The sequence below is a fragment of the Notolepis coatsorum genome (genome assembly GCF_963971535.1).
Source record: "Notolepis coatsorum genome assembly, chromosome: 20".
NCBI lineage: Eukaryota > Metazoa > Chordata > Actinopteri > Aulopiformes > Paralepididae > Notolepis > Notolepis coatsorum.
The window spans coordinates 42,805,165-42,831,295 of record NC_140184.1 but is presented as its reverse complement, the minus strand read 5'-3'; the positions used below and the strand labels follow the sequence as shown (position 1 = coordinate 42,831,295).

Below are 26,131 nucleotides of genomic sequence, written 5' to 3'. Positions count from 1 at the left end.
CAGTTTCCAAGCAACGAATGTTAAACAAGAACCATGGCGGAAGACGGCGAGAGTGTAGGTGAGATCTATCTTGTTAAAACAGCCGAGTTTTCACTTATTTTAATAAACAAACATGTTGTAGAGAGATACTGTAACGTTCGTGTTTAAATGCGGATATGCCTCATGTAATTGGGGCTTCAGAGTATTGAGAGTAAACAATACTAGAAGTTTGATGTCTTCAGTATAATATTGACGTTAAAGTGGAACATCAGCCGAATTAAGAATGTTATTTTCATGTCCCAGGAAAGGTCCATCAATATTTGTGAACATGAGCAGAGCTACTCAACCAGAGAAGTAACGTTAAGTTTGTCACTATGAATTGAAAATGTACTGTATTGTACCGTATTGTACTATTGTACCCATTCTGCAATCTGTTAAATACAGTTTTCATTCATTAATTTCAAACTTGTGATGTCATCAAGTATAAAGTCTGGAGCTGCTCCATAGAGAATGCATAGGATACAGATTTTGAGGACCCACAGAACAGTTAGTTTGAGTTGTTATACCCAAATCAACTTTATTCTATAGTAGTATTCAGTTCTGAAACATAAAATGTACATAACATTCCCCTGGGTGCTCTCGACGTCACCTTTACCATCTTACCCAATTCATTGTCTCTGGAGCAGCTTCAGACTTTATACCTGATGACATCACAGGATTGAGTTTTAGGGAGAATTGTTTATTTTCACAATTTATTTGGACTGTCTTAGATCCTAGGAATAATTACCGAATTTCCCCAAGGGGATCAATAAAGGAATATTGTAGTGATTGTAATGGTACATAATTCACCCACGGATCTATTGTTGGGAACATTAGTTCCGCCAAACATCGAACATTCTTGAACATCGAACATTCTGGAACATTTGTGGTGATGTCATAGGTTTGATTGATTGATTGAAAAGTTTATTAACAGATTGCAGAATGGGTACAGTACAGTACAGCTCAATACATACAATTGTTAAGGGGATGCAGACCAGAGAAAGACTTTCGTCTTGTTTACATCAGGGTCCCCCATTTTCAATTCATCATAACATATATGCAGGGAACAAAATTAACTTTTTGACTTACCAGCCATTTGGCTGGTAGATTTTAAAAACTACCAGCCAGGCAGATTTTTTACCAGCCAAAAATTTAAAATAGCTTTTTAGTATATCGCCATGTGTTATTATTACTATATAATACTCTCATATGCTATTTTCAATTAATATCATAAACAACATAAGGAATATTAGCATAATTTTGAGTGGACTGAAGGAATGAGTCAGCGTTAATAGTTTTAAATGCAAATAATTTATTGAAACATAGAAGTGGGGTCGGGGACACACACACTGTTTCAACTCACCACCTCCGCATCATATTGTAGTCTAGTCTGTCTTCAAACTTCCACTCCTCTCGAAACCTTTTTATATTTGAATATCAACATTATCTGTGCATCCTCAGTAATCCTCAGTTTACTACAATATACTCCTCTCCTGAGTCCTGACTAGTGACTTCATTGTCTTTCCAAACGCACACACACAGAGAAAGGGAGAGTGCCCCCCCCCCCCCCCCCCCCATTTCCCTTTCCCCAGTCCACACTGTCTGCTGTTCTCTATGGCTCTGCCGCTGATCAGGATTAGCTTGTTAGCTTACGCTAACATAACGTTCATTTCGGGCGATGTGGGCATAAAGGAATGGCGACGATGCAATGCATGTTAGATGCATTTGACCCGTTGTGAGAAAAAGAAAAAACCACAGACTTATTTCGGCTTGCAAAATAGGCGCACTGCTGTGTAGCTCTGCTCTCAGGGAACAAACTTAACATTTTGACTTACCAGCCATTTGGCTGGTAGATTTTAAAAACTACCAGCCAGGCAGATTTTTTACCAGCCATTGGCGGTTGGCTGGTACTTATTTTGTTCCCTGCATATATGACATACATGACATACAGATAGACAGTACTGCTACATCTATACATTTATGACATATCAGATTTGCAAATACAGTACTGTTTGTGATACAAAAGTGTCCAGAAAAGGAGTGTATATACATTTGGCGTAGAAACTGTACATTGGAGGAGGTTGGTTGGGTGGGGTGGGGTTGGGTGAGGGCTGTACATTGGAGGTGGGGGGGGGGGGGGGGGGGGTTGGGTAGGGGACACACACACATTTTACACTGTACATTGGAATATTGACAAAGCCTTACTTGGTCATTTACTGTACAACTAGGTTAGGACATTTGTAGGGGCCAGTTTCGAATTGCAGTCTCACGTAGGTGTTTTTTGAGAGTGTTTTTGAAAGTGGGTAGTGATTCACATTCCTTTACAGCTTTAGGCAGGGCGTTCCACATTGATGTGGCATAATTGCGAAACGTGTTTAGTCCCTTGTTTGAGCCGAATCTGGGTTTTACATGATTTGTGGAGCTCCCTCTGGTGTTGTGATCGTGGTATTCACTGACCTTTGGGAAGTATTTTGACATGTACATGGGTACCTTGGTCGCGTAGTGTATCTTGTAGACCAGGCCCATTGCAAGTTGCTGTACTCTGTCGTCTACTCTAAGCCATCCTAGGTTGTCAAAGTGGGCAGGGGTGAGGTGGGTTCTAGGAGTCAGGTCAAGTAGTAGTCTGACTAGCTTGTTTTGAGATGTTTGTAATTTGTTTTTTAGTGCCTTTGAGGTGCTTTGGTACCATGAGGTGCAAGCATAGTCGTAGTACCCTTGAATGAGTGCTCCTGCTAGAGTCTTCAGGGTATTCTTGTTTACCAGAGAGGAGATCCGGTACAAGAATCGCGTTCGTTGGTTGACTTTTTTTATTACATTGGATGCCATTTTGTCACAGGAAAGATTAGCCTCTAGGATGGAACCCAGGTAGGTAATTTCATCTTTCCTTGTGATAATATTGTCACCCACTGTAACCGAGAAGCCGTCGGTCTTGCTGAGTTTGTTATTTGAACCGAAGAGAATGGACTCTGTTTTGCCCATGTGTAATGATAGTTTGTTGTCGGCAAGCCATATGCAGATTTTGCCTAGTTCCGAGCTGAGGGCTTTTTCAACCTGTAACTTGTTCTTGTCAGAGACCAGCAGGGCTGAGTCGTCCGCAAACAGGAACAAGTTGCAGTCACAAGCTGACGACATGTCATTTGCATAAATTAGGAATAGTAGCGGTCCTAGTATGCTTCCTATAGCCGAACGTTCTAGAACATGGGTGATGTCTCCGTATGATGTCATGACCAATGTTCTAGAACATTTGTGTACGTATATATATTGACAACGTGAATGTCTGTAGAGTAGTGGTAGTAGGGGAGAAAAGGGATGGTGGTTGCAAGGGGGTAATCACTGGGATTCCAATCAAGGTTAGTGAAGAGCAGCTGTTAAGAGAGTTGAGGAGTAACGAACGTAATGGGGAAGTTAAGAGGGTAGAAAGGATGAAGAGAGGTGCAGAGAAGGAGGCGACAGGGACGATAGTTATTCAGTTTGAGGGTGAGGTTGTTCCTAAAGAGGTCTTTGTAGGGTATATGGCATATAGGGTTAGGGAGTTTGTTCAGAATCAGCTGAGATGCTATAGGTGCCAGGAGTTTGGCCATCTAGCCTTCGCGTGTAGGAGGAAGCTGAGGTGTGCGAGGTGTGGTGGGGAACATGAATATGGGAAGTGTGGAGAGGGAGTGAGGCCGAAGTGTTGTAGCTGTGGTGGGGGGCATAGTGTAGCGTTTAGGGGTTGTGAGGTGATGAAGAGGGAGGTAGAGGTTCAGAGCGTGAGAAGGGAAGGAAAGATGTCGTATGCGGAGGCAGCTAGGGTGGTAGGTCAGGGAGATCAAGATAAGGGACAGGGGGTGGGGAAGGGCATTCGGCGGAGAGGGTGGAGCAGGAGGTTAAAAAGAGGGTGTGGGAGGAGAAATTTAATATTGTGGCAGGAGTGGTTAACGCAACAGCTTTGGTTACGAGTAGAACGGAAAGGATCAAGTTGGTAGTTAAAGAGGCAATTCTGCACTTGGGTATGGAGGGTCTGAAGTGGGAGGAAGTGAATGGTGCGTTAAATAAGGGGATTGTAGGGGACCAAGAAGGCCAGAGTCAGATCTCAGGGGGCAGTGAGTGCATCACTGAGGGGGGCCTGGCCGAGAAGTAGCAGCGGTAGCTGCACTTCAGGATGGTGAAGGGAAAGGGGGCAGAGACCATACTATGGCAACCATACTAGCGTAGTATAAGAACTGAGGAGGGCGGGAAAGTCAAAAGAAGAAAGAAGAAGAAGAGCTCATCAAAAGAACTGTGGAGGGCAGTAATATGCCACGATGTGTCTACACTGCCGGAAATCTAAAGAAGAAGAAGAAGAAGAAGAAGAGGACTCAGTCGACTGCAAGCAACGTAGCAGTAGCATGTTGTATTTCTGTGCTTAATAAATGCTATTCGCTCTGCCTCGAGCCTCCGACTCTCATCTCTCGGCACTATCTTATATTATCTTATCTTATCATATAACATGTATGCATTCTTAAATTACTGTAACACACCCAAACAATAGCAGGCATGATTTAATTTTTTCTTGGGACTGGACCAAAATGATTAAGCCATATGATATAAACACCTAGTCTGTGTTCCATGTAACATATTTGAGCACTATATATACCTTGAGGTCGTTACAACACTGACAAAATGTTTCTGTCCCGGACTTCTTGCCTCTCCAACAGACGCTATTGTGTCCGAGGTCTACAAGAAAATCAGTGAGGCCTTCGATGTGTTTGACCATGAATCCAACAAGACCGTGGATGTGAGGTAGGCACCCTCTGCGTTGGGGAAAAGGGGGCTTTCACAAGTTTTAATTTAGTGTTGTCTGTAGTTTGTCTTGTCCCTGTGTACTGTATGTGAGGTCGTCATGCTGTCATTGTACCATGTGTGTCTGTCATACTAGTAGAACTTTGTATGTTGTTTATATATCTGCATCGAGAAAGATTCATGTGCATTCATTGTATTTGTCTGTGTGTTTCTGATTCTGTCTGATTCTGTCTGTCAGGGAGGTTGGTACCATCATCCGTTCCCTGGGCTGTTTCCCCACCGAGGGAGAGCTCCATGACATCATAGCTGAGGTAGGAGATAGCTCTGTGACATCATAGCTGAGGTAGGGAGAGCTCCATGACATCATAGCTGAGGTAGGGAGAGCTCCATGACATTATAGCTGAGGTAGGGAGAGCTCCAAGACATTATAGCTGAGGTAGGGAGAGCTCCATGGCATTATAGCTGAGGTAGGGAGAGCTCCATGACATCATAGCTGAGGTAGGAGATAGCTCTGTGACATCATAGCTGAGGTAGGGAGAGCTCCATGACATCATAGCTGAGGTAGGGAGAGCTCCATGACATTATAGCTGAGGTAGGGAGAGCTCCAAGACATTATAGCTGAGGTAGGAGATAGCTCTGTGACATAGCTGAGGTAGGGAGAGCTCCATGACATCATAGCTGAGGTAGGGGGCGCTCCATGACATTATACCTGAGGTAGGGTGAGCTCCATGACAATAGCTGAGGTATGTCAGAGGTTGCTATTTACTGTGACTGGGTACCACGGTGATGCAGCTTGATTCTAGGAAGTACTTCTGGTATGACATAGTATATTAACAGCTGTTACTTGCAGGTGGAGGAGGAGGAGCCAGCAGGATACATCCGCTTTCAGAAGTTCCTCCCTGCAATGAGCAAGGTCCTCATGGAACGCAAGTCAGTTACAAGTACTACTACTACTACTACTACTACTACTACTACTACTACTACTACTACTACTACTACTACTACTACTACTACTACTACTACTACTACTACTGTACAACAACTAGGCTACTGCTTCTACTGCTACTATCACTACCACCATTACTACTGTCACTATTACTACTACTACTACTACTACTACTACTACTACTACTACTACTACTACTGCTGCTACTACTACACCTATTACTATTACTAAATCTACTACTTCTACTACTGCTGCCACTACTACCGCTACTACTACTACTGTTACTAATTCTACTACTACTACTACTGCTACTACTACTGTACAACAGCTACTATTACTACTTCTACTGCTACTATCACTACCACCATCACTACTGTCACTACTAGTATTATTACTACTACTACTACTACTACTACTACTACAACTATTACTATTACTACATCTACTACTACTACTGCTGCCACTGCTGCTGTCACCACTACCTCTACTACTACTACTTGTGTCAATGTATTCACAAAATGTATTACCATTCAAACGTTATTGAAGACTCCTACTACGTACGTATAACTTTTCCTAACCATTTTGTGACCGCAGCATTTGCTACGCAATGTGTGCAAATGCTCTACGTTATGTGCGTAGTCAAGACTCGACAGTGCGAGCACTTCACTCGCACTCCTCCTACAGTGAGGGAGGGGAGGGGCCAAGTGAGTGAGTCTCTCTCTCTCTCTCTCTCTCTCTCTCTCTCTCTCTCTCTCTCTCTCTCTCTCTCTCTCTCTCTCTCTCGTACATTTTGTATAGGCTACTCTTTTTGCTTTTTGACATGAATTAGACCAGTGCTTCTCAAACTTTTTCTGTCAGGCCCCCCTTTGGCGGACCAAAATATTTTTTGATTAAATTTACCACGTTTATAACTTCTGTCAACCTCATTCAGCTCAGGGCTAAGCTGTCTTGACGCTGGCGCCTCTCTGTGAATTTACAGTGCGTCCATTGCGCGTTTGGCAAGACCCCCTTGATGAGCGCCTGTAGCCCCCTCCTTTTCCCTGCCATGGCCTGTTCATGAGATACTTGGTACTCAGAACCACACTCTGAAACTAGCTCTCCAGGTGGTATCAGATGAGATTTCAATGAGTTCTTCCAAGAGTTTGGATGGAGTGTGTCAGGAAGCTTTGTCTCAGTGTTGTCTGTAAAGTAATTCTTTATCCAGAGTAACTTGGTGATCCTTTTGTGTTTTATTAAAGGGGCTATGTATTGCTATTCCTAGCACTATTTGGGCAACTTTACACAATTCCTGTGAGTCTATGTAACACATCTGTAAGGTTTATTCCAAAAATAATCATTGTTTTATATTTCTAATCAAGTACTCAAAACCAGCATTTTTCTGTTTTAGGATTTCAAGCTGTTATTGGCTTGGCTCCACCCATACTAGCAGAATGCTTTGAGTGACAGCCACCCACCAAATAGCTCCGCCCATCTCCCCGTCCTTCCCTCTCAGGTGAAGGGTTTTTATTTCGACACGCAAAACATATACCGATTTTACTAACTAATACAACATGGCTGTACATTATGTTTGGGATCCAGAGAGCGACCCACAGTATGATTCAGAAGAAGAAGTCGAGTTGCAACAGCGAGGCTTGCAAATAGTTTCCGATTGGTAAGTTTATTACAACTGGTAAGTTTATTACAACGTTACTATAATGGCTTGCCGAAAAGAGCGAGTAACGTTACTTACTTGACCAGCCAGCTTTTGCTTCGATAGCTTGCTATAAGTAACGTTACCTTGTTTACCTCTGGCTAGTTGTGTTTGTATTGAGCAGTTTTTAATTATGACTAGCTTGCTTCAATAGTTTGCTATAACGTTACTTTATAAAGAGCAGCAGTTATATACAGTGTACTTCTGTCGCGTCCCGTCGAACACACACACACTAACGTTAGATTGTACTCACCCCCCAAACAATGGTTCCCCCTTCTGTCGGGTCCCGAATAGTAGGTACAACTCCACTGTATGTCAATTGTAATAATGAATTTCTATAGTTTGCTATAACGTTACTTTATAAAGAGCAGCAGTTATATACAGTGTACTTCTGTCGTATCCCGTCGAACACACACACACTAACGTTAGATTGTACTCACCCCCCAAACAATGGTTCCCCACACACACACACGTGAACGACATATCTACTTACTACTTCTGTCGGGTCCCGAATAGTAGGCACAACACCTTTCTTTAGAAGAATCCAGGATGTCACCCCAGCATCAAAAAGACCTTGATTGACAACGTCTTCGGCGGAAAAATGTGCAGTACAAACCCGAGTATGAGACGTTGCGACAGAACTAGGAGGGTCCCCAAAAACGAACTTTGTCCATTGCTGGCGAAGTTCGGCATCCACGGGAAAAGTGTGCAAAGACGTATTAGTAGTACTAGCTTTACAGCCAGGAACAGAACATGTCCTGTAAGGCCTGTGGGGTTTGCTGGGTTTGCTCATCGTGGAAGATATGAAGATGCAAGTGACCGCACTCCGTTTTCTCGGTACCTCTGTATTCTCGGTAGAATGGGGGCGGGCGTTAGGGGGCGGGCATTAGCTCCAACCACAGAGCCAATCGCATCACTGTGCGCTACCCAGCGGCTGTATGACGCGTATTGGCCGTTCAAAAAAAATATGACCTGATTTACTAGACCAGGAAAGGGGCTGGGCTGAATCTGAGCAATCCGCCAATATGGTATTTAGACCCTAAAACACATTGATACGAACTCCTATTACTATAATACAATGCTAGAGACTGAAAAATTACATTTATAATACATAGCCCCTTTAAATAATGATTTTCAGATTTTGAGAAATGGTCAAACGTATCCAAATATGGTATTTTCATGGAGAACAGTGCAGCTGCAACAGATAATAATGTAATCAAAATTTTTATTATTTTTTTAAATCTCAAGGCCCCCCCTGTCATGCCTCTGCGCCCCCCCACTTTGAGAAACACTGAATTAGACTAACAATCCTGATTCCTGAACCTATTTTATTCAAAAGGAAGATATTGATTTACATGTGTGTGTATATATATATAATCTTTTTAAATATAATCCTATCTCCTGTAGCACTAACATAGTGTGGAGTGGAGAGATAACACATAATACACAACAAATGGACATTAGCTATAGCTCAGCAGCTGTAACTAATTTAAATTATAATTTATTAAATAATTTTATAAAGAATTGTCCATGTTCTGTCATCTAATAGTCATTTGATCTTGATATAATGTAATTTTGCTTCCTGGTGAATGCCACATGCAAGCCCCTTGAGGGTTTTTAGGCAATTCTCCTACACATCCCTTGTGGATTATATTGTATTATATATGTAATTGTTTTTATATGTGTAAATAAACAAACAAACAAACAGAATCGGTATTGTGAGGCTGGTATCGGTATCAAAGTCAAAATATTGCTAAGTACTACTACCTCTTCTTTCTACTGCTACTACTACTACTACTACTACTACTACTACTACTACTACTACTACTACTACTACTACTACTACTACTACTACTAAATACAGGAGGAAGTTGGAGGGCAGCTGGAGAACAACAACATCAAACAAGTGTGGTCTGGAATGCAGACAATAACCGGCATTAAACCGGCGGGGGGAAGGGGAGTGGATGGAGATGTGGTCCGGGCTAATGAGCTAAACCTGTTTTACAACAGGTTTGACACAGCGGCCCCGGCGAGTGCCCCCCCCGACACTTCAGTTGCCCTGCCCACCCCCACACCTCTCAGCCCTTCAACACGAGCAACCTCCATCCCCCCAACTGCCCACGCCCCCTCATCTCTGGTGCAGCCTGTCTGCCCCCCGCGGCTTGAAGACCCGCTCCTCCCCCCCCCCCCCAACACCTGAGACCCCCACAGTATGGCTCTCTGCAGACCAGGTGAGTACACAGCTGAGCAAGTTACACGCAGGCAAGGCTGCGGGTCCTGATGGGGTGAGCCCAAAGGTACACAAAACCTGTGCCTCTCAGCTGTGTGATTTGCTCCAGTTCATATTCAATATGAGCCTGAGGCTGCAGAGAGTCCCGACACTGTGGAAAACCTCCTGTGTGGTCCCTGTCCCCAAGTGCCCGCGTCCCAGCACGTCCAAGGACTACAGGCCGGTGGCTCTAACCTCTCATATAATGAAGACCATGGAGAGGTTAGTCCTGGAGCAACTCCGCCCGGTGACCAAACCCCACCTAGACCCACTCCAGTTCGCCTACCAGCCCCGACTGGGGGTAGAGGATGCTGTCATCTACCTGCTGAACCGAGCCTACACTCACCTAGACAAGCCGGGGAGCACTGTGAGAATCATGTTCTTTGACTTCTCCAGTGCTTTCGATACCATAAGGCCTGGGCTACTGGTTGAGAAGTTGGAGGCGATGCAAGTAAAGGCCCCCCTGGTGTCCTGGGTTGTGGACTATCTGACGGGAAGACCACAGTACGTGCGCCTACGGAGCTGTGTGTCAGACAGACTGGTCAGCAACACCGGGGCCCCGCAGGGGACAGTCCTCTCTCCCTTCCTCTTCACTGTCTACACCAACGACTTCCACTATCGGTCAGAGTCCTGCCACCTTCAGAAGTTTTCTGATGACTCTGCGATAGTGGGATGTATAAAGGACGGTGACGAGAGGGAATACCGGGAACTGGTAGTGGACTTTGTCACATGGTGCGACAAAAACCACCTGCAGCTAAATGTGGCGAAGACCAAGGAACTGGTTGTGGAGCTGGGGAGGAGGAGGAGTGCACCTGTGACCCCCGTTTCCATCAGGGGAGTTGATGTGGACATGGTTGAGGTGTACAAATACCTCGGTGTGCACATCGACAACAAACTGAACGGGTCAAAACATGCAGAAGCACTATACAAGAAGGGCCAGAGCCGACTCTACTTCCTCAGAAGGCTGAGATCCTTCAATGTCTACAAGGATGTTGAGGATGTTCTATGAGTCGGTGGTGGCGGGCGCCTTCTTGTACGCTGTGACCTGCTGGGGCAGCGGACTGAGAGCAGTGGACACAACCAGGCTGGATAAGCTGGTCAGGAAGGCCAGCAGCGTGGTTGGGGTGGAGCTGGACTCTCTAGCGAGGGTGGCGGAGAGGAGGAGTCTCTATACACAGACTTGGCTGACAGGAGGAACATGTTCAGTGCTAGGCTCACACTACCCAAATGCAGCACTGAACGGCACAGGAAGTCCTTCATTCCAACAGCCATCAGACTATATAATGCATCACTGTGCCTCACTGCATCACTGAGCACAGAGCGGCAGCTCAATAGTGGCAGGAGGACGCGACTAGCGGCCTCCAGGTACCACAACAGGGGGCAGCGACGGCTGCCAGACATTGATCTAGGTCAGTGGTTCTCAAACTTTTTACACCAAGTACCACCTGAGGACGTAGCTGGCTCTCCAAGTACCACCATATGACCGGCGTTAAAATACAGTCTATTCAGCTATGCACAGTTCACGCAGGAGGCAAATGTATTCCTAATACCATTATTTATTGTTACCTTTTGTCAGACACAGCCACAATGTACAAAGGGATAGCACTAGAACTAGCAAACGCTTCCACACAACTCATACAATGCAAGGGGCATTGAGAACATAATAACTAACATTCTCACATAGCAAGTGAGAAAATTAAGAACAACTGTATTTCAGCAAATGTACTTAATTCTCTCTCTATCTCTCTCTCTCTCTCTCTCACAGCAAGCAATTGTCCGTCATTCTCTCTCACACACACATCACAAATTATTGTTAAAAAACACACACAAAAAGTAAAATATTTACAATATATCAAATGCAAAGTACATTTTTCTGGGGGGGGATTATTACAGGCTAGGCATGTGTCAATGATTAGCAGCAACACATATTTTGATGGATTTTTTGTAATGTCAGATTTAACACCAACTCTTTTCAGAAAAGTGGGAGTATTTCATTTTTTATCTGACATTACAAGAAATCTAAAAATAAATGGTTATGATCAGGGCTGAAGTTGAATTAAAGATTTATGACTGTTTAGACTGCATTACTCTCTGTCACAGTGATCTCCTGGTTGTTCCCCACTTAGATTATCTAACTATCGCGCTGCCGCAACCAGAAACACTGGCCTGGCCTGCTTCTAAGTTCAGTGGCCTGACTGCAATTTTTTTTTTTTTTTTTTTTTTTTTAGCTTTTTTGGAAATGTTTTCAAGTACCACCAGCAGTACCACCAAGTACCACTAGTGGTACGCGTACCACAGTTTGAGAACCACTGATCTAGGTCTTATTGGAACCCAAGGAGGACAATACACTACCTAAAGCATACTGCACCTAGTTACACTGAATACTGGAATATATATTTCATTATTAAATTATAATTATATTGACAATTGTTTACCCCATGCTCAGTATGCTCAGTATATTCTTACTGTATTTATTTCTGTATATTTTATTTCATTTAATTTTATCCTATTTTATTTTACTCTACTCTTATCCTATAGGCAACTTGATTTGATTTGTGTTATTATTCTAATTTGTGACCTGTCTAAATGTTTAAATGTTGAGCGATTTGCAGTGTCTAATTTCCCACGGGATAATACAAGTATTTCTATTCTATTCTATTCTATTCTACTACTACTACTACTATTGCTACTACTAACACTACTACTGCTACTACTACTACTACTACTGCTGCTGCTGCCACTACTACTGCTACCACTACTACTGCTATACTACTACTACTGCCGCTGCTACTACTACTACTACTGCTGCTACCCCTACTACTGCTGATGCCACTACTACTACTACTACTACTACTACTACTACTACTACTACTACTACTACTACTACTACTACTAATGATACTACTACTACTACTACTACTACTACTACTACTACTACTACTAATAATAATAATGATACTACTACTACTACTAGTACTATTACAACTGCTACCACTATACTACTACTACTACTACTACTACTACTACTACTACTACTACTACTACTACTACTACTACTACTACTACTACTACTACTACTACTACCACTGCTACTGTACTACTATGACTACTACTACTACTTCTACTACTACCACTACTACTACTACCACTACTACTACTACTTTATATAGCGCTTTTATCTAAAGCGCTTTACATTTTTGTTCCTCACATTCACCCATTCAATCACATTCACACACCGACGGCAGAGGCAACCATGCAAGGTGCCAACCTGTTCACTTCTACTACTACTACTACTACTACTACTACTACTACTACTACTACTACTACTACTACTACTACCATAGCCGCCTACGTAATGGAGCAGGCGAAGCGGGTGCTCTACCAGTATTGAACTTGGGGGAGCAAACTTGTCTCTTTGCTCCCTCACTTTTTGATCATATGATATATCCCCCCCCCCAATATATAAATATTATCTAACCATAACTATGTAATTTCAATCAAATTAATAATACGCAATGACACTTAATAGCAAGTTTTTAAGTTTCCAAAGATTGCGACACCCCCCTGCCCGATATGGTTTGATCCAGCCCCCAGCAGACAGAGCGACGCGCACTCCAGTCTCACAGCGCTGCAGCCTCCAGGTGTAAGCTGGTACGCAGGCAGGCAGGCAGCGTGAACACTTTGTCACAACAGCAGGATCTTCCACTAAGTAAGTTCAGTTGTTCGAACAAACTATTATGTTAGACATCATCTTTACTATTGAGTGGTATAACCACGCAATACAATAAAATTGTTTCACGGTCCGAAATGCCATCTGGTCATACCAATAATAATAATAATAATAATAACAAAGTTTCCCTCTGGTTGGCGTTAGCTTTAGTGCTAGCCGCTAGCTAACGTTGTCATATATCTAGATATGTGGTGTCGTCAGCTGGATAACGTTGACTTCGTTTGCAAATTTTAACGTTCGCTATGGCAGACGAGCAGGGCCGGATTAACGACGGCCGCGGCCCGTGGGCCTTTAGTGAAATTAAGGCCTGCCTCTTATATAAGCCTCTCTAATAAAGGCAGGGCCCTCATGCATCAACGTGTTCTACGCACAGATCTGTGCGTAACCCGTGCGTACGATCATTTCTAAGCAAAGAGTGGGATTCATCAATTTCGATTTGAACTTGACTTCGTGCGTACATCTACGCACATTTCAGACCTGGCGTACCTAGCTCCCAGTGGTAGAATATATTATTACAACAAGGAAATGAGCTTCTGTGCATAATAACACTGGATGTTCTGTATGAACCGTAGTTCATTATAGTTCATTGTAAGATAGCAACAGTAGTGTAATTATGGTCAAAACCCTATAAATAGCATTTGGAATAATAGATCTTTCTCTCAGAATGAATGCAGCATGTCATATATGTTACGATGAATTGAAAATGGGGGACCCTGATGTAAACAAGACGAAAGTCTTTCTCTGGTCTGCATCCCCTTAACAATTGTATGTATTGAGCTGTACTGTACTGTACCCATTCTGCAATCTGTTAATAAAGTTTTCATTCATTCATGGTTTATATAGCGTTATCGGAATATACGGGGTGTAGGCTACTGACTGACTGCGCTCCGCGTAGCTTGATTGATTGATTGATTGAAAAGTTTATTAACAGATTGCAGAATGGGTACAGTACAGTACAGCTCAGTACATACAATTGTTAATTGGGGATGCAGACCAACTTTCGTCTTGTTTACATCAGGGTCCCCCATTTTCAATTCATCATAAATCATAAAGCTCAACTCGTTATTATTTTGCGCACAGACCGCCGAAACACGGGAACGTTTTGATTATATTTAAAAGGCTTTACGTTAAACGAAACAAGTGGAATTTCGAAGCTGTAAGCAGAATAAGTCATATGAATATAGTGTTCTTCCCCCTTTTTACTGTACAAGAAAGAATAGAAAACGCATTGCAATGACACCATGCAGATAGTGGACAGACTATATGATGGGATTCAAGTTCATGTATTGAAAGGCAGGATACATCATACATGCAGTGAGATTCATTGTTCTATGCTCTCGTATTATATTGTTTATATAGGCTACCCAATACTGACATCAAAATAGATTGTAGTATGCCTCTAGAAATCATATGCAGCAGGTAGAAAATTGACGGGAGATCCATCGCGATTTGGAATAGAATTGAGGAGAACTTTAATCCGTGGGTATTAATCAAACAACACGGGAAAAGGCAGTCATATTCCAGCGCGGTCTTTATTAGCCGACAACAAAATAGATGCCTCTAAAAATCATATAGCCAATCGAACACAACTAATAAAGGCATTCATACAGCACGGTTATAATGACACACAACCAGCGCCAAACAGTGGTCAACGAACGGTCTTTATTAGTATTTTGAGCTGTCCAGGCAGAATTGCAGCAATGGTCTTAGGGAGCCGTTGATATCTGACATCACCGTTTACAAGTCCGCCTTTTATTTATCCCATAAATCATAATACGCGATAGTGTCTTCTTGGTTCGACAGCAGTGAATTCTCCGTGGAGTTTCTCGGAGTCCCGCTCGGGTCGGTCCATTATTTCACATCCCATGGGGGGTGTTTCCTCATTTTCATGACCATATATGGATAATCATGCACGAGCATTGACGGTAGAACAAAGTGGTATTCATCAACACGGAGGACCATAGAGCCTGCGTACGCACGTGTGATGAATGCCGACTTCCCTGTGCGTACGCTAGTTCTACATTCCGTGCTTACGTGTGGAAGTAGGTCAAGTTCAAAGTCCACGTTGATGCATGAGGGCCCTGGTGCTCTTTGCAGCTGAGGTAAATAGAAGACCCGTCCTATATTTGAGGATTTACGGTAAATCAAGATGTTCAATTATCTTAAGGTACAATACCTGAAATGAAAATGTGTGTGTGTGTCCAGCCAACCAGGTAACATGGCAGAAAAAAGAAAGAATACAGACATCGGAGCATTTTTCAGTACACCAAAACGCAAAGTAAGAACCCTAGTAGCCTAATAGCTCAAAGACTTAAAGGGCGGGCTCCACAAATAATGGATTGCACGGTGTTAATTGCACCCTTACTTACAATTCATTATGAATTGTAAATGGGGGACCCTGATGTAAACAAAACAAAAGTATTTTTCTGGTCTGCATCCCCTTAACAATTGTGTGTATTGAGCCGTACTATATTGTACCCATTCTGCAATATGTTAATTCCATTTTTTAATATTATTATTATTATAGTAATTGGCTATCATACTGCAATATAAACTGAGTTTTATAGTGAAAAGAGCAGCTTTATTAGTCAAGATTGAAGGCTCTATATTGCAGGAAATTGCACGTACAGGTTCATTAAATGAAAAAAAAATCTGACCCCCTCCAAACCACCCCTTGCCTGTCAAAAAAAAATATATATATATATATATATAAATATAAAAAAAATAAATAATTTTTTTTTTTAAATTGCACCCCCACTTTCAACTATAACTAGGCGGCCATGACTACTACTACTACTACTACTACTACTACTACTACTACTACTACTACTACTACTACTACTATCATTGCTACTACTACTGCTGCTACTGCTACTCTTACTGCTACTATACTACTACTACTACTACTACTACTACTACGACTACTACACTAATACTACTACTACCACTACTACTACTACTACTACTACTACTACTACTACTACTACTACTACTACTACTACTACTACTACTACTACTGCTACCACTACTACTACTGCTGCTACTACTACTGCTACTACTACCACTAATACTACTACTACTTCTACTACTACTGCTGCTGCCACTATTACTACTACTACTACTACTACTACTACCACTATTATTGCTATTACTACTGCTACTGCTACTGCTACTACTACCGCTACTGCTGCTACTACTACTACTACTACTACTACTACTACTACTACTACTACTACTACTACTACTACTACTACTACTATTGCTACTACTACTACTACTATTGCTACTACTAACACTACTGCTGCTACTACTACTAGTACTACTACTGTGTATGACATGACATACCATCACCCAGGGGAACTTAAAGGGGAACAATGGTCATTTTCTGAAATGTTTTCTGGGAGATGAAAACCTTCTAACTTGACTAACTCTAACTCGTGGGTCTAACTTAACACAACACCAGTGACGGGAGGTGCCCACTTCATAACCCTGGTAATATGCTGGCTCTCGCTGGTATTTCTTACATTTCTGTAACATTTTGTGTGTTAGGTTCCGTCCCATCCCTGAGGATCTACTGATCCAGGCCTTTGAGGTGAGATGTCCTGTTCCTTGTTGCATTCTGCAAGACTGCGCTGTAGAAACCATAAGAACCGTATATAATCTATCTTATATTGTGTTTTAGAATATGTAAAGTGTGTAGTTTGAGTGCTTGACAGTAAACCTACTAGCTTTCAGGTCGCTTGGAAAGCTGAAAGAGTTGTAGCTGCTTGAGTCGTTTTAATGGTTGCACTGTGGTGCAGAACATGATACTTTGTAGCTTAGAGAACATTAGCTTGCTAGTTGTAACGTTACAATATCAAAGTGATCAAAACAGCAACAGCCACGCAATTAGACATTGACAGGTGTCTCCAGCAATGACGGGTATCTCTTCTCTGTGCGTTCAGTAGAAAGCTATCCGGCTGTAAGCTAGCCTACCTTAGCACAAATTAATGGAAGTGGATTTGGACCAGCTAGCCCAGTGCTTCTCAAACTTTTTCTCTCAGGCCCCCCTTTGGCGGACCAAAATATTTTTGGCCCCCCTCCCTCGCCCCAACAAAATAGTCATGAAATGGGCCATGTTTAAATTGATTGAAATAACACCAATATCGTGACCTTTCAAATTGTGCAACCACTTTACAACTGTGCAATTGTGCAACAACATAACAATACTGTCCAATACACTCAAAGACTGTGCTTTTTCAAAAATACAGACATCTTGTAACATTGCAATACAATCCAATGGACACTCAAGACTGTTTTTTTTATTTTTTTAAATAGAGACATCTTGTAACATTGCAATACAATTCAATGGACACTCAAGACTGCCTTTTCAAAAATAGAGACATCTTGTAACATTGCAATACAATTCAATGGACACTCAAGACTGCTTTTTCAAAAATAGACATCTTGTAACATTGCAATACAATTCAATGGACACTCAAGACTGCTTTTTCAAAAATAGAGACATCTTGTAACATTGCAATACAATACAACTGCTTTAAAAAAAAAATAGATAGAAAACTTTGTGAAAAACTTGTAAAAGAACTTGTGAAAGAACTTTGCAATTTGTGCAAAAAAAGAGAAAATGTAAGTAAATTATGTGAGTCATCACAGCATTAGTGGCTGCAATGAGCCTGTTTTGCACTGCACATCTTTTCAAAACGAGGTTGCAGGCTTGATACTGCCACTCTCAAGTCATGCTCAATGTTGAGCTTAGACCTGTGCTTTGCCTTCAGTGAAGCAACAGCTGAAAATCCAATCTCACAGAGATAGGATGTGGCGAAGGGAAGAAGGATGCCCACAGCCCTCTGCCCTATGAGTGGATGCTCCCTCTCCACACCAAGCCAGAATTCACTCAGTGTCTGAGCTGTAAACCTCAGCCTCAGGGCCGGTGGAGTCAGAGGTCATTTCGATGAGTTGCTCCTCTTCAGCAGAGCTGAAATCAGCAGGTGCTGTATATAGAGAGATACTTTATTTGTAATTAATTAAACACAACACATTTCAGTTTTACAACAATCCATTCCAGCTAGATAGTAGCATATTTATTATTATTATTATTATTATTATTATTATTATTATTATTATTATTATTATTATTATTATTATTATTATTATTATTATTATTATTATTATTATTATTATTATATAATGTACAACATAAATAAAATGTATGTAGCCTACAGCACAAATGTCATAATTACCCCGGTAGTTAGTCAATAACATAAAATACCAACCTGCTGCATTGAATGGATCCACCACCCAGTCATACTGAGCACTGTTGTTAGGAAAGTATTTAAAAAAAAATCCTCTCAGGGAAGAGATGTGCTGCCTTAGACAGGGGATCACTGTGGTGACTTGAGAAACACTGCTTTCAGCAAACTCAGTCAGGTTCTCAAAGGCATCAGTCTGTTGTTCATCAAGGCGCCTGCCCCACATCTCCAGCTTTCCACTGAATGCAGTGATCTTGTTTGCCAGGTCAGGTAGGTATTTATCTTTGCCTTGAATTGGATAGAATACTTTATTTAGATGTTTGCAGAAAAAAATCACATGACAGTAAGTACAAGGTCAACTAAATATGATTAAAAAACCCAAGAAAGCCAATGGCTTGTTTCAATTGGGGTCCTTTTGTAATCAATTCATATTACATTTAGTGACAAACCGACAGACACTAGTCTACTCTAGTTTAGAGTAGGTAGACATGACAGATACTAGAAGACAAAAAATATCAACATACCTTGAAGCTGAAGGTTTAATTCATTCAGCTTTCCAAAGACATCGCTGAGATAGGCCAGTTTCATCAGAAATTGTTCATCATTGAACTTGCTTGCAGCTTCTTGCATGCTCTCCTCCTCCAAGAACACCCGAATCTCCTCTCGTAGTTCAAAGACTCGCGACAACACCTTCCCTCGCGAGAGCCACCTTGCCTCGCTGTGAAACAGCACTGCAGAATGGTCAGCTCCCATCTCCTCACACAGCGCAGAGAACAGGCGCGCTTTCAGGGGTCAGGTTTTGATTAAATTTACCACGTTTATAACTTCTGTCAAAACCTCATTCAGCTCAGGGCTAAGCTGTCTTGACGCTAGCGCCTCTCTGTGGATTTACAGTGCGTCCATTGCGCGTTTGGCGAGACCCCCTTGATGAGCGCCTCCTTTTCCCTGCCATGGCCTGCGCACCGTCAGAGCAAAAGCCCACACAGTTCTCCCATTTCAGTCCATGTTCTGTCAGGTAACTCAATAATTTTGAAGAGCTCATCAGCTGTCGCTCTGTTTTGATACTTGGTACTCAGCACCACACTCACTAGCTCTCCAGGTGGTATCAGATGAGATTTCAATGAGTTCTTCCAAGAGTTTGGATGGAGATGTGTCAGGAAGCTTTGTCTCAATGTTGTCTGTAAAGTTTTTTTTTATCCAGAGTAACTTGGTGATCCTTTTCTGTGTTTTATTAAATAATGATTTTCAGATTTTGAGAAATGGTCAAACTTATCCAAATATGGTATTTTCATGGAGAACAGTGCAGCTGCAACAGATAGCACTTTAGTGATAATTTTCTGTAATCCAAAAAGAACAAAATTTTTTTTTTTAAATGTAAATCTCAAGATCCCCCCTGTCATGCCTCTGCGCCCCCCCCTGGGGGGCGCGCCCCACACTTTGCGAAACACTGAGCTAGCCTGTCCGCATCTAGTTTTTTACCAACCCATTTCCAGTTCTGCGATCTGATTGGCCACTGACTTTTCTGGGCGTGTGACATCTGCGCCAATCGTGTGACGCCTGTTTCTATCACCGGTTAAGCTTAGGCACTCTTTCGAAGTTGGTTAAGGTTAGAGTTTGTCTTAGAGCAGGGCGATAGAACACCAGCCCTGATTCCAAACTCTAACCTTAACCAACTTCGAAAGAGTCGCCTAAGCTTAACCAGTGATAAACTAGGCGTTAGGTAGTTTGCAGGCTGTTCGAGGCGGAAATGGGCGCAGAAACAGGCGTCACGCGATTGGCGCACATGTCACATGACCAGAAACGTCAGTGGCCAATCAGATCGCACCAGAAACGTCAGTGGCCAATCAGATCGCAGAACGCGAACACGGAACTGGAAATGGGGTTGGTAAAAAACTAGACGCAGCCTGTCCGCTTTCATTTCATTCAGCTGTACAGAGTACCTAGCATTACAGAGTACCTAGCAGTACAGAGTACCCAGCATTACAGAGTACCCAGCAGTACAGAGTACCTAGCAGTACAGAGTACCCAGCAGTACAGAGTACCTAGCAGTACATAGTACCCAGCAGTACAGAGTACCCAGCAGTACAGAGTACCTAGCAGTACAGAGTACCTAGCAGTACAGAGTACCCAGCAGTACAGAGTACCTAGCAGTACAGAGTACCCAGCAGTACAGAGTACCCAGCAGTACAGAGTACCCAGCAGTACAGAGTACCTAGCAGTACAGAGTACCCAGAAGTACAGAGTACCTAGAAGTACAGAGTACCCAGCAGTACAGAGTACCCAGCAGTACAGAGTACCTAGCAGTACAGAGTACCTAGCAGTACAGAGTACCCAGCAGTACAGAGTACCCAGCAGTACAGAGTACCTAGCAGTACAGAGTACCCAGCATTACAGAGTACCTAGCAGTACAGAGTACCCAGCAGTACAGAGTACCCAGCATTACAGAGTACCCAGCAGTACAGAGTAGCCAGAAGTACAGAGTACCTAGAAGTACAGAGTACCCAGCAGTACAGAGTACCCAGCAGTACAGAGTACCCAGCAGTACAGAGTACCCAGCAGTACAGAGTACCCAGCAGTACAGAGTACCTAGAAGTACAGAGTACCCAGCAGTACAGAGTACCTAGCAGTACAGAGTACCTAGCAGTACAGAGTACCCAGCAGTACAGAGTACCCAGCAGTACAGAGTACCTAGAAGTAGAGTACCCAGCAGTACAGAGTACCCAGCAGTACAGAGTACCCAGCAGTACAGAGTACCCAGCAGTACAGAGTACCCAGCAGTACAGATTACCTAGAAGTACAGAGTACCCAGCAGTACAGAGTACCCAGCAGTACAGAGTACCCAGCAGTACAGAGTACCCAGAAGTACAGAGTACCCAGCAGTACAGAGTACCCAGCAGTACAGAGTACCCAGCAGTACAGAGTACCCAGAAGTACAGAGTACCCAGAAGTACAGAGTACCCAGCAGTACAGAGTACCCAGCAGTACAGAGTACCCAGCAGTACAGAGTACCCAGAAGTACAGAGTACCCAGCAGTACAGAGTACCTAGAAGTACAGAGTACCCAGCAGTACAGAGTACCTAGAAGTACAGAGTACCCAGCAGTACAGAGTACCCAGCAGTACAGAGTACCCAGCAGTACAGAGTACCTAGCAGTACAGAGTACCCAGCAGTACAGAGTACCCAGAAGTACAGAGTACCTAGCAGTACAGAGTACCCAGCAGTACAGAGTACCCAGCAGTACAGAGTACCTAGCAGTACAGAGTACCCAGCAGTACAGAGTACCCAGCAGTACAGAGTACCTAGCAGTACAGAGTACCCAGCAGTACAGAGTACCCAGCAGTACAGAGTACCCAGCAGTACAGAGTACCTAGCAGTACAGAGTACCCAGCAGTACAGAGTACCCAGCAGTACAGAGTACCCAGCAGTACAGAGTACCCAGCAGTACAGAGTACCCAGCAGCCAGCAGTACAGAGTACCCAGCAGTACAGAGTACCCAGAAGTACAGAGTACCCAGCAGTACAGAGTACCCAGCAGTACAGAGTACCCAGAAGTACAGAGTACCCAGCAGTACAGAGTACCCAGCAGTACAGAGTACCCAGCAGGGTGACCAGTGTTCTCTCCTGAGCTTAAATCACGTATCTGTAATGCTGTAGTTGTAATGCTGTAGTTGGAATCTCCCCAGGTTTTGGACCAACAGAACAAAGGACACCTGGACCCTGAAGAGTTGACGAAGTACATGACACAAGAAGGTACATTTGTATATATTTATATAAATGTATATCACTCAACACAAATTAGTTTGAAAAAGAATGTGGCTATAACATTGAATTTGGCGTATACAGAGTATCACTAATAACCAAAAATTAAGCTTGTCTGAATTATTTTTGAATTATGAGTTAGGCAGTGATGTAGTTTTCAGAAAAGTAGTTCTATGTATTTTCTGCATAAGGAAAACATACCTTTATGGCTGTTCCAAGGACACAGTGAATAAACAAGGCTGTACAGATGCCATGAAATTACATTTCTAAACTTTTTTCTACTTATTTTCAGATCTTATTTATAAAAAAGACTACAAAATATGGGGGGAACAATAGTATGTATGTAAATGTAGTGTTTACATTTTTATTGTATTTCTTTCATGTTTTACATAATATAAGAAAATTGTTTTGCATATATATATATATATTTGTTTTGTAAGGTTTTAAATTAGTACATTAATTTGAGTAGTGGAAAAGGGGTAGGATTAAATAAGTGTATACTTCTTCCTACTCCCTTTCGAACATGTAAATTGAGTGTTTTTGTTTTGTTTTTGTTTTTTATTTAACACTTTGGCTGCCATGGGTTAAATTCATTATCAACCGTAGGTTGCCGGCTCTATTTGTCTATAGAGAAAGTCCCCTTCTTTGCAGGGCTATAACTTTTTAAATTCTATTGCTACATTGCCATTATTAGGGCCCATTCAAAGTCCTATATGTATTGTTCATTGTGTAGCAACGTTAAACTTTTTCATTCACATATTCATAGTAAAGTATGGTCTAATGTATAAGTATGTTTTCATCTCTTTCTGCAGCTTTCTCCAGAACGTGATCTATAGCCCCAAATACATTATATTGATGATGCAATACAGTTTTATGGCAATCAGCGCGATATAAAAAATTCCAACTAGACGTACTTCTAGAAGTTACTACACGTCATCTGATGTTGACCGGATGGGCTAGGGGGCGTTTATAATTCCGTGGGCAGCGTTATACCAATCATCTAATGTGGGTCCAATGTTGATAATAGCAGTTAGTATCGAAGACGGTAACTTTACACGCTAAAACTCACCCCAGTCTCCGGGCGCCGTTGGGCGATCATCGTAGAGTAGAAATTTTACCATTATGGGATGTTGATTTACCCGGTCCATCTCCAGCTTGTATAATGGTATATACGTCCAAATCATGTTGTTTATCGAGTTATTGGCAATCGATCGCTATGTAGTGTGTCGAGATCGAGTCCCGGAACCTATAGCTAGTGCCCGGAAGTAATACGGCCGACCAGCACAATCTCCATAGCACTTCCTGTTAAGCGATTGCGCCGATCGGCCACCAGATGGCGCTCCTGAACCGCCAGAGAGCTCAGTGGGTCCTCCTGGTGGATCTCAGGCCAGCGGAGGGGAAATATGAATCCGATCCCAGATTTTTGAAATATTGATATTAAAGACGCTGTAAAGCGTCTTCGGCAACTTGAGCATGGCCGGAATGACGTGTTTAGGCGTTTTCCGGCAGCCAAAGTGTTAATTTATATTCCATTTCATTGCTAGAGATCAATGATTTGTTTTAGTTTTATATTGTTTGTATTTACATGTTCGAAATAAAGATTTCAAATCAAATCAATATGTTAAGTGAGTATACGTAGCACCGCTTAGTTTACTTCCTGTTTGGGCAGAGATGATTGACAGTGGAACATCGTCCAACTCTCTGCATAGGAGAATGGTTTCAATGACCAGTAGGCTGTAGGCTTAATTTCTCAAGCTTGTATCTCACATGTGAGATCATGCACCTGTGACTGTGACCTGTGACCTGTGTGTGTGACTGCAAGTCCTACCAACCGAATACACGCCGGAGGCGTGTATCACTTCCGCAACGGATTTACTCGGATTTCGGTTTCCGGGTTCCTCTGATTGGCCGCGACCCCCACGTGACGCGCCCCCGCATCCACCGCTGCTGCTGCCGCTGCCCTGTGTGTTGCCGCGCGGCATGGACTTGACTGCCGGCCGTGAGATATGAAGACAGAGCCGCAAATTGAACATGCAGTGAGTCTGCGACGACAACAACCCAATAATCAACACTCGAAACAGCTATTACCAGACAATTACAACAGCAGTGGTGCCTGCTTCGATGCAGACCAGAGAAATACTTTTGTCTTGTTTACATCAGGTTCATTCATTCATTCATTCTCCTCCCGATGTGTTCGTTCAACTCAGACCAGCCGCTCTATCGGAGATAGGATCACATTGTGTCATGTTTTGTATATGTTTATTATTCCGAATAGATCTACGCAGGCTTATAGCCTATAATACGTGACATTTGAAGCAGGCACCACTGCTGTTGTATATAGAGATATGAAGACAATTTTAACTGGGTATAGGAAGGCAGCCAGTAATAATAAACACTCAAACAGCTATTACCAGACAATTACAACAGCAGTGGTGCCTGCTTCAAATGTCACGTATTATAGGCTATAAGCCTGTGTAGATCTATTCGGAATAATAAACATATACAAAACATGACACAATGTCATCCTATCTCCGATAGAGCGGCTGGTCTGAGTTGAACGAACACATCGGGAGGAGAATTAATGAATGAAATGAACCTGATGTAAACAAGACAAAAGTCTTTCTCTGGTCTGCATCGAAGCAGGCACCACTGCTGTTGTAATTGTCTGGTAATAGCTGTTTCGAGTGTTGATTATTGGGTTGTTGTCGTCGCAGACTCACTGCATGTTCAATTTGCGGCTGTCTTCATATCTCACGGCCGGCAGTCAAGTCCATGCCGCGCGGCAACACACAGGGCAGCGGCAGCAGCAGCGGTGGATAGGGGGGCGCGTCACGTGGGGGTCGCGGCCAATCAGAGGAACCCGGAAACCGAAATCCGAGTAAATCCGTTGCAGAAGTGATACACGCAACCCGGAGTTGTACCCTGATAACCATCACCCACAGTCAGCCCACATGATTGAATGTTGCACATGCTGTAGTTTCGCATAGCCATACCTCTCTCCACACTACATTAGCATTGTGCCAGTGCTGGAGAGAGGTCTGGCTGAACCTATTTTCATTCTGCTATATAACATTACTTGTTCACACAATCATCATAATCATCCCAGGCGGCACAAAGGAAACATGTCAAACCTCTATAATATTTGAATCTGTTGTGTGTGTGATTTGATCTTAAGATTAAAATAAAGTATTTACTATGTGTGTGTCTGTGTCCTCCAGGTGAGGCCTTCACCCAGCAGGAGATGGATGAGATGTTATCAGCAGCATTAGACCCAGAGAAGAACATAATCTACTACAGAGACTTTGTAAGCTTGATGACCATAACTTGATGACCAGTTACCGGCAGCGTGGCTACATGAATAGAGCTCTGGATTTTCCATTTTTAACTCATTCTGCGCCAAACCCGACTATAGTTGGGTTTCGTCGCCAACCTGTTTTCTTTTTTCGATTTTCCTATTAAAAACAGTTGTGTAGACCATGGTGACTCATCTGAGTACTTGAAATTGCAATGCCGATTGAATCCCGCCAGGTGGCAGTATCGCCTACCTTATGAACATGCATGGGCCAGCTTAGTGCCAGCCCCACAGCCCCCAAACAACTAGGGACTTGTTGCGAGCAGCAGTGAGCAGGACACGTTCGACAATTGTGATAGCCTAGAGCGAACTATTGGATATTATGAAAAAGACAACTTTACCGAAACTCCATTATAAAA

General features: G+C 42.8%; 1 protein-coding gene across 2 annotated transcripts; it reads left to right on the top strand.

Annotated features, from left to right (window-relative positions):
• drc8 (dynein regulatory complex subunit 8) lies at nucleotides 1-25,897 on the top strand. 2 transcript variants are annotated; one of them, XM_084337344.1, is made up of 7 exons: nucleotides 1-54; nucleotides 4,695-4,779; nucleotides 5,018-5,090; nucleotides 5,630-5,709; nucleotides 16,964-17,006; nucleotides 22,345-22,411; nucleotides 25,639-25,897. In XM_084337344.1, the coding sequence occupies exons 1-7, from the start codon at nucleotides 18-20 to the stop codon at nucleotides 25,746-25,748; spliced, it is 495 nt and encodes a 164-aa protein (XP_084193470.1). In that variant the 5' UTR covers nucleotides 1-17; the 3' UTR covers nucleotides 25,749-25,897. The 2 variants fall into 2 exon arrangements, with proteins under 2 accessions (XP_084193470.1, XP_084193471.1); XM_084337345.1 differs by having other exon boundaries at nucleotides 4-58.
• Nucleotides 25,898-26,131: the final 234 nt, after the last annotated feature.